Here is a 13,823-nt window from a genome sequence, read left to right on the forward strand (position 1 = left end):
ATATAAAATATCCCATAGAAATGGTTATTTTCAGCAGTCTAGTAAAGACAGCGACTTGAATACCTTTCCGGTAAACCACAAATTTTTCTGCATCCCAAAGTTACATGAAAGTTATTATTACTATGCATACTTATTTTTTGTAGCCCCGAATGGTGCATGCTTAAACATAAATATTGGTAAAGCATGCTATTATATACATATATAGGCAGATGAAATAATAAACTAGGGGTTTCCATTCAGCGGAAGGCATAAATTATAAAGGAAGCAGAACTTGAATTGATTAATAAAATCCTATTAGCTGTTCATAATGAAGTCGGCAATTTATTTTTTGCATTATTTGTATACCTTTTTTCAATATCAATGAAAGAAATGCAAGGCCAAATGGCATTTGTAAACATATGAAGCAAAAAACTGACAACAAAAAACTTTGAATAATTATAACAAATAAAGGTTTTTCATACTATATGTCATTTATACGTATTTGTTCGAATGCGACTGTGGCTCCACTTAATAAATTGATGCCAGCTATTTGTTTGATACACATTATTTTTTATGGCGCAACTGTCAGAATGAATAGGACTGTTTTTTAGGTGTTCAGGAACTGTAATTTGTATTGTAACAAGATTTTATTTTGCATGTGGCGGATATGCGAATGACAAATGCAGAGTCCCTGAACACGCGATGAATTCAATGAAAACTCATTGTTTCTCATACTTACAGTTAATGCTGGGTTTTAGCTAAAATCAAAATATGTTGAGCTCGTGGCATGTGTGGTAAGCATTTCTTCTTATCCTACTGTCCTCAATTGAGTATCAAAAAATATATATATGACACTTAACACGTTAAATGAAGAAAGCTTATTGGCTAAAGAAACGAATGGCACTGAAAATCGGTGAAATTTGGTTGTTTAATGAGCAGATGCTGGCGAGGTGATTGAAAGTCTGAAGTTAGTTACTTTCCTAGCTTGCTTGCTTAGACTAACATAATTTCAATTTGTAGAGCATTGTTTTTAAGCTATGAGAAACTTACAGATGTAAACTTAATAACTAGCTTAAATTACATTAAATTTCTCTTAAATTTGCAGCGAGTGTTGAAAAAGTTTCATATATGTACATACATATATATATTTATCTATATATATATATACATACATATTTAGAGTGAAAGATAGAGATAGAGAGAAAGAAAGTATATAAGAGAGAGTGAGAGAGAGCGAGAGAGAGAGAGAGAGATAGGCAGAGAGAGAGAGAGAGAGAGAGAGAGGGAAAATGAACTGCAGAGACAAAGAGAGATAGCGCGCGCCTACTGAGATTACGTGTGAAACAAAAGAAGAGAAAATCATATAAAATAGCTATAAGTGAAAGAACATATTAGAATTGAACGTGTTTCTATAAAGGTACATTGAGAAATATACATAGATAGAGATGCATACATTGAGACATGTATGCTTGCAAACATAAATGAATATGTATCTAAGTAAATAAACAGAAATCTCTTACATGTGGGTGAATCGGAATTATATTACAATTTAATGCTGACATCGAAATGAACAACTTTATACTCTTGTAGATAAGAGTTTTGCCAAAATATTTCAGATGGTCTTAGTTATCTAATATATAGATTATATTTATACTTGAGTTGCAATTGAATGATTTCAAGAAGTAAGGATAGGAAAGATATCCAGTTTTTCAGTTAACCTCAGACTTATTTTATTGCTCTATGAAATGGCTTTGTTGGAAATATAGCTCAACACTACAAGAGTACAGAATTTTCGGTGAGCCGAAATAAGTTGTGTTTTTTATTTTTTGAATAACACTTTTGTGTGCAAGAGATTTCTGGTAAGTGTTTTGAATTTTGCAAGACAGTTGGAAAGTGTTGAAGAAATGAAATATTTAGAATTTTATACAGCCAATAAATTGAATTGTTCATTTATTTAATATATTTATATGTATAATTAGTATTTAGTATTAACATTTAGTCCATAATTTATACATAGATATACATCTCGTACTATTGTATTTATGTAGAGTAGATATATATTGAAAAAGCAAAGGTTTTGTGACTTGAATTTAATTTACACAGACATACACTCACACACACACACACGCACACACGTACATACACAGAAGTTAAATAAGATATGCGAGTATTTGGTTGTTGTTGTGGTTGTTGTTTAGTTATATATAACATATAGTTTGAGCAAGATTTTTAAAGCGCTTGGACTTGTACTTGTATGCATGTACATTCATTCAGATATTAATTGCATTAGTATTAGTATATATGTATTTACGCCTATGCATAGATTGTATTATCGATTACTGCCTAGGCGCCTGCACTCACCATTTTGTAATCGTCGATTTTCGATATGGAACGCAGAAACATGTTGACCTGGACTAATGTGGGCAAATTCGCTAAAAAATTATCATATCAAAATCGAGCAGCATTCGCTTTATGAGTTATCATTGCTTTCATGAACGATCGGGTGCAAGTATATACCTAATGATATATATGTATATGTATATACATACATATATGTATTTATATACTTATTTATGTCTTAGCATAATCTTATGTCTACCTTAACATTGACTTTTGCTTTAAGTTTGTTTGTTTTTGATGAATTTTATGTGTGCACGATTTGTATGTTAAAACTAAAACTTTAAATGATATAGAAATATTAAGAAATTATATAGAATAAAAATAAAAATGAATAATTAAAAAATTTTTCAAATTGATACACAAAAATGTCTGCATGGATCTCATTAAAGTGTGAAATTTAGGTTCATTTAGTTTCCTGTGGATTTTCTAAAACAGCAATAAGAACATTTGATTAAGTATTACATAATTTTTTTATTTTTTTAAATCGATTTTAACCATATACCCTTGCAACGGGCAAAGCGCTTCAGCCTACACGAGCTGATCATTCATATATGTATAAATGTATAATGTATGTATAAATATCTGATTAGAAATTTGGGTTTTATATCTTCAGTTGCCAGCGCAATCGGATCCGTAAACAAGATATATATATTATATTATGAATATTTTCTTATTTCAATAATTTTTTTTTTTTTTTGCAAGGATATGAAATCTTCGATAATCCGAAGTGGGATAGATTTTAACATTTAAAACATGTTATAAATTTGTATAACATTTTAATTGTTATTATTATTATTGTTTTTATGATCGAATGCATGCCACACATTTTCAATTCGCTAAACACTTTGAAAGCTTCAAACTAATTAGTTTTCGTTTTTTTATATTTATTTTAAAATTGGTAGTTTTTGGTTTGGTCTATAAATAGAAATAATATATCTATTGCTTCCAGGCATCAAACTAAACAGATAACAAACAATTGATAAATGAAAATGTTATTGTGAATCGGGGCGGTACTTGTGAAGTGGGTGAGGGATTATAGATAGCTAACCAACCAACACACGTACAAAGCACACGGAAAATCGAGTAATATATTTTGCATACAATTTGCTGCATTGTTGTAGGCAATTAGGTTGTTCGATGCTAAGTATACATATATTAGGCAATAAAACGAAAGCAATTATAAAATTGATAAAATTGGATATTGTTGTTTAATTAATAGAATTATATGTAAAATCGTCAATCAATCAAGGTTTGCTTATTAATGTATAATTTTCAACGGAAAATACACACGACAGCCAGTATAAGGGACCAGCAATGTATATATATACATAGACATATGTATATATAATTGAATAGCTGTTGTTCGGCAGTCATCATTATCATCACAATTAGTAGAAATTTGATATAAGATAATAAGTTAATTTATGTAGGCATAATTAACATTAAGTGGAATTTATAAATGTTTATTGTTAGGGAGAGTGGATATGTGAGAAACTCAGAGAGAGACAGGTATATATTTAAATATTGGCAGAGAGAGATAGACACAGAGAGAGAGAGAGATGGAAAATTTGGTAGGTTGATAGTTACAAGATGATTAAATATTTAAAATGAAAACTAGATTTAAATGTAATTTGGTTAAAATCAAGAAAGTGAGAGAGATATACAAATTGTGTGAGCTAGAAATATTTGAGAGAGATATATAGAGGTAGATAGAGATAGATAACAATATAGATAGAGAGATAGAGAGAGAAAGAGGGAGAGATAGAGATCCAAAAAGACATTTTCTTTATGTTTTGTTTCATTTCATACTACAAAACAAGTTTGTTATTTTACATTTTTGTAGAGCAAACATATATTGAAAATGTAATAAAAAACTTAACGTTACCAATGCAAACTTTAAAAAAAAAGGAACTAAAATTTGTATAATATGCACAATCTAATTACAACGCTAATCAATTCGAATTTATTGTTCAAAACGAGGAACAACAATTTCTTTACAGAATTTTTAAAAATTTTCAATTTGTCGTATTAATTTTTATTTTTATGAATCAATAAAAGCAAATAATTTGTTGATTGAATTGAAAATAAGTTAAAATTAAAAAACATCGATAGTTTTTAAATACCAATATCCGATATAATATATATATATAGCATAATAATAATTATTATTAATAATATTTAATGGTATTTGTGTTTTTCTGTTGGTCAATTGCCTGGTCGTAGATAAGACATAAGAACTAACAGCAGTTACCTAAGATACGCGCACTGTTACGGGACATGGACAGTGAGATAGTGAGACAGAGAGACAAAGACACACAGAGAGAGAGAGAGAGAGAGAGGGGTAGAGAGCGAGAGACGGGGAGACACTAAAGAATTAGTCAGAGTGAGAGCGAACGTTTCTGAGAGAGGACTATGTTGATAGTTTGTGGCACTCACACAAACACATATACATTTGGGCAAGGACAAGGGCAAGGGCAAGGGCAGGGTCGGAGAGTCTGTGATTCTTAACTACTTTGATTTATTTTTGGATTTTTGAGTTTTGCGCGCACTTACCATGGTTACGTCATCGATTTTCGATATACTTCTAACGAATATGTTGACGCGCACGACGGCTGGACCATCTGGAGGGATGATACATATAGATAGACCGTTTTGTACAATGGGTAATAAACAAAATTTAACAACTGGTCAACTGGCAACGGACCGGCTGGCCATGCAGCTCCCTCTTCAGCTGCTTCTGCTGCTGATAAATTTGTGGTACTAAAAACTTAGCATATCATATATTTAGAATGGCGAATGAGCTTTGGGCCAGTCTGGTTTCTATATGGTTTCATGTGCTTTAAATTTATTTTTCGTTGCTGTAATAAAAGTTTATTTTCATTTCTATGCACTGCTTAAAATTAGTTACGGCATTACTATGCTCTCTTGATATATCTTAGAAATATAAGCTAATTCATATAAAGTTATAGATTGATGTGATTTGCATATATAATACATAATTGATCCTTAGATAGTTTAAGTAGTCGTATGTGTATGAGTTTCGTGGGAGTGACAATTGCAATGTGACGAAAACCAAAACAAAGAACTATAGAACATGGCGGATGAGACCTGATACGCTATAAAAATGTGCTAATTGATGGTCAAATAATTATCGTTTTTTTTTTTTTCTTTCTCTTTTTTCGTTAGCTTTATTGACTTTAACAAATTACTATTGAGTGGGCCGCAGCATGTATTTATGCATATGGATGATACTTTTGTAATTTTAATGATGTCAGTGCTGCGGCAAAAGTCAACATGACAGCTACACACACTGAAACACACACACGACTGGAAATAAAATCCAATTTTGTTGCAATCAAACTGGAAATAAAGCGATGTTTGCTAAGTGGATAGTGAATTTCAAACACACGCACACAATTATAGAGTGATTTATTTTTCATTGTATAAGCCCCCGAACACACATTTATATACTTTTTGATGTGGCCAAAAGGTGTGTGAGAGACAGATAAATACAGAGAGAGAGGGAGAGGGAGAGAGAGAGAAAGAGAGAGAGCAAAACTTGATTTACATTATAAAAACATTTAACAGAAACACGATTACATGTAGTCCACTTAATTGTAAGCATGATTTTTATGGTGATTGCTCGAGCTGTTCTTGTATCCATATCATATAAGTATATATATTTCAAATCTGCCAACTCCGCAAATATATTTTTTGACTAGCCAAAAAAGTTATTGTTATTGATATCACTTAATTATTTTTCTATATTTTCTACCATAACTGTAAAGTGAATTGTTTGCAATTGACAGTGCAGGGAAATCGGTTTGATTAGGACATACATTGAAGATAGTCTTATCTCTATAAGAAGGGTTGTCTGGTATTTACTGTTAATGTATAGACATGACGTAACACTTTCATCTGTCACAACATCTTTGTATTCTAAGTAAATTATCATTGCAAAAAATACTGGACAGCAAATCAGTTCACTATGGAAAAACTTTAACCATATAAGAAAAACTAAATTACTTCCAGTATATAAGGTATATATTAGGGATAGCCAAACAGAAAAAATTATATATTTTTTTCATCTCAGTCTACATTTTTTGCATCATAGAGAGATGCTAGTTATCTATCTTTTTAGAGTTTAAATGTTTGCAGGGCACTCAGAAGTGAGTCGGTGTGACTGTGTGTTTATCTGTCTGAGTGAGCGTGTGTGTGTGTGTTAAAAGCCAGCAGGACGAAAAGTCTTTGTGCTCAGCCCAGAAGTAGGCAACAGTTTTATGTCCAAATTTTACTTGAAATTGATGACTTATCGATTTGCCAAGGCATCAGGACTTTTTCCAGCACTTGGCTTAAGTGTAAAGTTGTGTGCGTGCGTGCGTGTGTGTGCGTGTTTGTTGTATAAGAGTAATGCGTTTGCATGTCAAATTAAACACAAAAGAGGAGAACTTAAGAAGCAAAAACTGACAGCTATGACTGCAGCTAGTTGAAATAGTAGTAGTAGTAGTAGTAGTAGTCGTAGTAGTAGATAGTTGAGTAGTATATAAGTAAGTAGTATATAAGCAAATAGTTCTTTATATATATATATGAATACAGTGGAAAGAACAATGTTGCTCTGGCGTAATTGTATCCTTGGCAAAAAACATGAAAGTCAAGAAACAAAAAACCCAAACGAAATGAAATCGGAAAATGCAAAAAACGCTTTCTCTAAAATATGCGTGAAACCAAAACTGAAAGATAGAACAAATACATGTAGGTATATGGATATGTAGATATGCACTTTTAGATATGTATGCATACAAGAGTATCAAAATACATGTGCCATAAATGTGGCTTTGCTCTAACAAAACGAACGAAATAAGAAAAAAAAGAAGAAGAACAGAAAGTGGAACATGAAACAAACGCAAAGAACGCAAATTCCAATAGACAAAGAACAGCAAACAAAGTTATATATAGGGTTAGAAACAGAGGGAGATTGGGGTAGAGGGGGAGAAGGGTCAGCTAGGTATTTTCAATATAGAATGACTAAAAAAGATTCAGGGGGTGGGACACAGAGGCAGACGTAGAGAGAGAGAAAGAGAGAGACTGTTATGAATAGATAGAGAAAGTTAGAAACACAACTTCAACGCAAAAACAAACAAGGTGTAAAATCTCTTTTATTTTATTTGAGCTATTGCTTAGTTAAGTATATATGTATATGTGAGTGAGTTGCGTCTATCTATATAGATATGTATGTTATATATGTGTAGGTGTGTATGTGCGTGTGTGTGTGTGTCTGTGTGAGCAGAGTAGCATAGAGCATTCAGCTGTGTGGTTCTAGTCGCTGTTATTACTACCGAAATCATTTGGTTATGCTTAGTTATGGATGGGGAGTTTCTATAGTGTACTGCATGTCGAATGGTGTGCTTTTTGATGTGAGACAGAGAGAAAGAGAGAGAGCGAGCGAAATAGGGCGAGATTTCTATTGGGTCTATCGAATTAGATGGCCAAGGTTTTTGTTATCAATTGGTTTTTTTTTCTACTTTTTTTAAGTTTTTTGTTTTGTTTTTTTTTGGTTTTTGGTTTTGGCTCACTCTAGTATGTGACTTACCATTTTAATATCACTAATCGTCATTATACTGCGTACGAATAGATTGATTCTGACTATGGCGGGACCGTCTGGCATAGAGTTTGGTTGGTTTAAATTGTGAGTTCTTCTTAATATCGTTTCAAATGCAATATTATTATGTAGCTAAACTAATGATTAGGTCACCGTAAGGTCTGTCTAAACTAATTTAGCTTTTATTTATTTATTTTTTTTTTTTTTTTTGTGTGTTTTTTGTTATAAGTACTTAACAGAGACTTAGAAATATACAATAGTTATATAATAATACCAATTCTTGTTAGCATTTTTAACTGTAGTTTAAATTTAAAAAATGATAAAATAATTTGTAAAATGATAAAGACTTTAGTATTAGTAGAAGCTATCATAGAGGTACAGTATGTCTTGTTATACAGTGGTTGGTAAATGTATATGCTCACCTGTGCCATTTATTCCCGATGGTCGGATTCTGGCATCGTATTTGCCTGCACCTAAAATTTGATCTAAGACTTTTTTCTCCTTTTCTCGGAAATTTATTTTGGCATTATTTGCTCTGAAATCAGGATATGGATAGGTACGCACGTATAATTTTAATTTTGATTTGCTTTTCAATTGATTCAATATTATTATTATTATAATTTAATTTTTATTTTTTTGGGTTTGTGTACAATTTGATTTTTTTTTTAGGCAGTTATTTGAAGAAGTTTTGAAAAAGATGCTGAACAAATTTGTTGTAATAATTTCCTTAGAATTGCATAAAAAAATATATTCGCATAATAATTTACAGCAGTGAGACTTGGCTGAAATTTGTTCGGCTTTTTGATTTGGCTTTTATATACAAATTGAGTGTTCGATTGTGGAATCAGAATCGGCGTCTGCATTATACACTGTCGCACTTATCAGAAGCCTCGACAAAGCCCAGCCACAAAAGGTGCGCTGGCCGGCTCTGTCCTCGGCTTGAGCGTAAATAATTCCAAAATTTATGCTCCGACAAAAATTACATGAAAATTAATTACATTTTAATGATGATGTTTGTTAGAGGAGTGAAAGTGTTTAAATACATAAAAACATGTTATGGTAATGCGGGCGTTGCTGGGATGGGTGTAAAGAGGCGGCAGAGGCGAGGCGAGGCGAATAAGCGAACTACAACTGACTAAAGCACTACTTGAAATTTATGTATATATCATGTATCTCATAGGCGACACACACTCTAGATGTGTGTGCCATGTGTATGGATGCTTATACGGCATATGCATTACGGCCTCTTTGGGCCATGGGCGTGGCCATCTGGAAAATTAACGGCATTTGTATGCAAATGGCCCGCTTGGAGCGGCACTCACAAACACTCGAGTGCAACATGAAGTCAAAAATCAAAAACAACAATAGTAAAGCGTGAAAGAAAAAAAAAAAAAAACAGAGAACAAAAGTGAAAACATAATATAGCATACTTTTAGCATCTACTGTATGCGAGGCATGTTCGCTAAGGAAGACGTCTACTTACAGGGAAGCGCTGCACAGGCTGGTAAAGTAGAAGATCGCCCAGAAGTAGTGTCCGGTGCCCATGGCTAGGCACAAGCTCAATGCCCAGATGTCTAAGCCGATACCAAATAGCTGAATGAGCCGCTGCTTAAGGCTGTTAACGGACTGCAAGAGAAAATGGTAATTGTTAATATTAACAGGCATTCATTCAGTCATCAATATTTGTCTTAGCCTAATGCGCCAGAAGCGAATTATTTGAATATCTGCTCAAGACATCTTAATGTATGTTAATTCGTACAAATTGAATCTGCACCTGACCTTCTCAAATTTAATTTCCCAAATGTTAAATTCCACACCTTGACTCACACACACACACACACGCACAGACACAGTTGGGGACGTTTTTACTCGATGCGTGTGAAACTTAATTCAAAATCAAATTGAACCAATTAACTTTGGAAGAGAATTCCTACAGAGAAGCACAAACTTGTGCATGTAACTATTTATATGTGTATATGTATTTGTGTATATGTATATATGATTGCCTTAAATTCAATTATTTCTATTCGAATTTCGTCTTTTTGAAATGGTCAGCTATCATTTGAGCTTGTGCATAGAATGTATGTGTATTTGTGTGTGTGTGTATTTGCAATTGGATATTGAAATTTATTAGACAATGCCGGAAGATATTGCTGGGAATGTTTCTATGACAAATAAGACTAAATAGAGATGACAAATCAAGAGAAGCCGAGTGCAGAAAATGGGCAATTAATTCGTTATATTTTATAATATTATTTAGTGAGAAAAGTTCTGGGAAACAAATATAATTTACAATCATGATTGCCCATAGGCAATCAACAAAGGCAATCATAATAATTCAAGACTTCACGGATAACGTATATATGTATATATGTATATGTATACTCGTTGGATTGAACGATGTCCAATTGTAGACTAGATTAAAAAGTCGTATGCAAATTGTTATTGGTGGTGAGACCCATAAAAAATCATTACGAGCCGGACAATTAAAACAATGCCGCTGACCGAGAATGGGCAGCGAGTTCCTGCTGGCACCGAGGCCGAAGCTAGGATCGGAAAGCTGAAGCCATGGCCAGAGTGTGGTGCAATACAACTGTGAATATTGCAATCGAATTAATCCCTTTATAAGCATTTTTGTGCACTCCATTGGGCCACGTCAGTGCCGACGTGCTGTGAATGCCGATAAGTGCGTGTGCGGCTGCCACGCCCCCTGCGGAATGCGGCTTTTATGCATATCAGCAGTGAAGCACTCAGGGGCAGTGGGCAGTGAGTAGCGAACAGCGGGCCAGGACAACAATTGCAATGGCGTTGGCCATGACCAAGTCGTTTGGAATTGAATGTGTTGTGTTTGATGGGAATGTAGTGGTGTGTGCCTGGCTCTGTGTGTTTGTGTGTGTGTGGCTGCTGTGCAACCAAATAATCAATTTAACGCAATCGGCAAGAGAAAGGCAACAGGCTGGCCAGGATTCGCATTGTGTTAATTTGCTGCTGTGCCTGCAATTTCGTGCCATAAATACACAAAGTTGCTGTCGCTCATGTTGTTGTTTTTGTCGTTGTTGTTGTTGCGGTTGCTTTTGCTTTTGCTCGTGCTCTTGTCATTTTTGTTGTTTTAGCTATTGCATTGCAGGCCTCGTCTGGCCATGTCAGCCCTGCTGACTGTTTAGACTCATTCACGAAAGTGAAATGAGTATATTAGTTTTGTGCAATGTCCGTCTTGCTGTCCGTCCGTCTGTCCGTCTGTCCGTCTGTCCGTATGAACGCAATCTATTTCGGCGCTATTGAAGCTAGAGACTTGAAATTTGGAACACATACTCGTGTATATCTCCGATTTATAAAGTGTTAAAATTTTCCCGATCCGCCTACTAGGGGCGTGGCAAATCGGAAAATGCATTTTCCGATATACCCGAAATCATGTTTGTTGAAGAGCTAGAAAGCTGAAATTTGGTATGTAGGTCCGCGCCGACCACCCAAGATCACAAGCTATGGCGGATATATCTCCGCCCATTAGGGGCGTGGCAAATCGGACAAAACTGTATCTCCTAAAGTTATAAACTTAGAATGCTGAAATTTTGCACGTAGGCTAATGTTTTAATTCTATGAAGATGGGTGAAAAAATTATATATCTACGCCCACTAGGGGCGTGGCAAATCGGACCTGAAGATATAGTGATTTTTCGAATTCTGCTATATTTTAGGCACTATTGATGCTAGAGATCTGAAATTTGGTATATATACGCGGGTTGATCACCCAAGTCCAACGAGCTATGGTAGATATATGTCCGCCTATAGGGGGCGTGGCAAACCGCAAAAGTTTATATCTCCTACAGTTTAAGAGCTAGAAGCTTCAAAGTTGGATAGTTAAGTTACTGGTGGCCTCCTCTATCGATGCCCCAAAAATAATTATTAAGCCTCTTTAGGGGCGTGGCATATCGAAAAATACCCTGTAATTTTCACATTTTTTGAGCGTAAGAATTCAAATTTTGCATTTATGTAACCGCTTGCTCGTTCTAAGAACTGGCTAAAATTGAGGAGTCTACGGCCACTAGGGGCGTGGCAATCGGTATTTACAGTGCCCGAATTGCGACATTTATATGCGTCAGTCATCTATTTATGTATATGTACACATAAGTAGGCTTATAGGCATTGATAGCACGGAAGGAAACATTTTTATAAAATTAATAAAATATAAAAAAGCTAAAATAACAAAAATTTGCAATTTACAAAAAAATGTTTTCAGCGGGATTTGAACTCGCACCCAACCCAAACAGCATGTTTGTCAAAATAGCTAAAATAAAGATCGCCGGCGCTTCAGCCTACAGCACCACCGCGTCGTTTCGATCAATAGTAGTTAAAATGAAATCACATTATTGTTATGACGCCACATAGCAAAGAAAAGCCAGTGTAGCGGCTGGAAATTCAAAAAACAATGCAAAGACAAATCAATCGCAACGGGATTCTTAGAATTTGCTAGAGCACGCATTTATGTGTACATACATACACACATACAAATGAGCGCGTGTATAAGGCTGGAATGCTTGATGCTATGCGCGCAGGCAAACATATATAATTATATATACATATGTATGTATTTGCGTATATGTATTTGAGGGCTATTTAAGAAGAACAAATTTAAACTTATAAAATTATTCGACTAAGAAAATGAAAAGTATTAAGTGCCATTCAGTCAAGCTCGCACCTTCCCAATAAAATATCTATTTTATAAAAAACGAAATATGTATGAAAAAAAAAAATAATAATAATAACATAGTAGAGGTTCGAACCTCCCCTACTCTAACATTACTTGTGTCGCCCTTAGCACCCGCGCCACTGCTTTGATCGGGGAATCAGTTGCTAAAATAGAATAGCTTAATAAGAGAGCGTCATCAGACAAAACTACAGTAACGGCTAGAAAGTCCAGAAATCAATCGAAATTCTAAGAATGTGAGAAAAGGCGCGCTTCTGTCTGTACGCATAGAATAGACGATGAGTGTGTGCACAAGCATAGGAAAATCGCGCTGATCTGCTGTTAGCTTGAAGCCGGTATCCAATGTATGGATATAAATACATATATAATAAAAATCAAAATTGTATAAATTATATATGTATGTAATTTGAATGCAATAGCTATCGATGATTTTCCAATTTTAATGGCAAAATGCCGTGTTTTTTGCTGCGCACTAGACTCGAAAATTGCACTATATACTCTGGTTGACAGCGTTTGGGCTGTGAATGAGTCTTCTGCAATCGGTATCGCCCGACTGCAACGTTCTTACTTGTTTTCAGCTGATACTGAAACAGCAGCAACAGCAACAGCAACAGCAGCGAGCGACTAACACATGCTAAATCATGCGCACACCTATCGAGCCTTCGAAGATGGAGATAGAGAGGAGCGCGAGTCGTGCGTGACACGAGTGTTATAGTATTTATGGAACGTATTATATAGGAACTGTATATTTTGTTTAGGGATAAGGCTGGTAATAACAAGAAATTATTTTTGTAATGTTCAAATGACGTGACACGAATGAGCCGATAGCTCTTGAGCTGAGAAGCATCTCAGCTTAAGACTATATAATAAGTATTTTAGATTTGAAATTTAAGCACAATATAAGACGAGAAGTTTTGAGAAATATACAGAACTTCTTAAGTCTTAAACCTTCCCAGGAACAAATGACAAATTAATATTTAGCATGATCTAGCTAGATATATATAGGCACAACTCTATATAAAATAGAAAAACTTCTTAGAGATGACAATTTGACAAACGATATGCATATAGTGGTCGTTATATATTGATTATATATTTGTACATCATGTTGTATATAATTCAATTTGATGTGACTTGACAT

At 34.3% G+C, this 13,823-nt stretch overlaps 1 protein-coding gene across 25 annotated transcripts in view; it reads right to left on the reverse strand.

The window, feature by feature from the left end:
• The window catches only part of LOC6574585 (glutamate-gated chloride channel), a 48,621-nt gene that overhangs the window by 14,113 nt on the left and 20,685 nt on the right, over positions 1-13,823 (reverse strand). For 11 of the 25 annotated variants that reach the window (XM_032733641.2, XM_044008189.1, XM_044008186.1 and 8 more), the window contains exons 2-4: positions 9,462-9,604; positions 8,401-8,513; positions 2,341-2,411 (exon numbers count right to left, since the gene is read on the reverse strand). In XM_032733641.2, coding sequence (XP_032589532.1) covers positions 2,341-2,411; positions 8,401-8,513; positions 9,462-9,523 — 246 coding nt within the window. In that variant the 5' untranslated portion in view covers positions 9,524-9,604. Of the gene's footprint in view, positions 1-2,340; positions 2,412-4,932; positions 5,001-7,969; positions 8,038-8,400; positions 8,514-9,461; positions 9,605-13,823 lie in introns of all 25 variants that reach the window. The other 14 variants (XM_015167533.3, XM_044008190.1, XM_015167534.3 and 11 more) reach the window with 2 other exon arrangements.

This window comes from Drosophila mojavensis, unplaced genomic scaffold (assembly GCF_018153725.1).
Source record: "Drosophila mojavensis isolate 15081-1352.22 unplaced genomic scaffold, ASM1815372v1 contig_231, whole genome shotgun sequence".
Taxonomy (NCBI): domain Eukaryota; kingdom Metazoa; phylum Arthropoda; class Insecta; order Diptera; family Drosophilidae; genus Drosophila; species Drosophila mojavensis.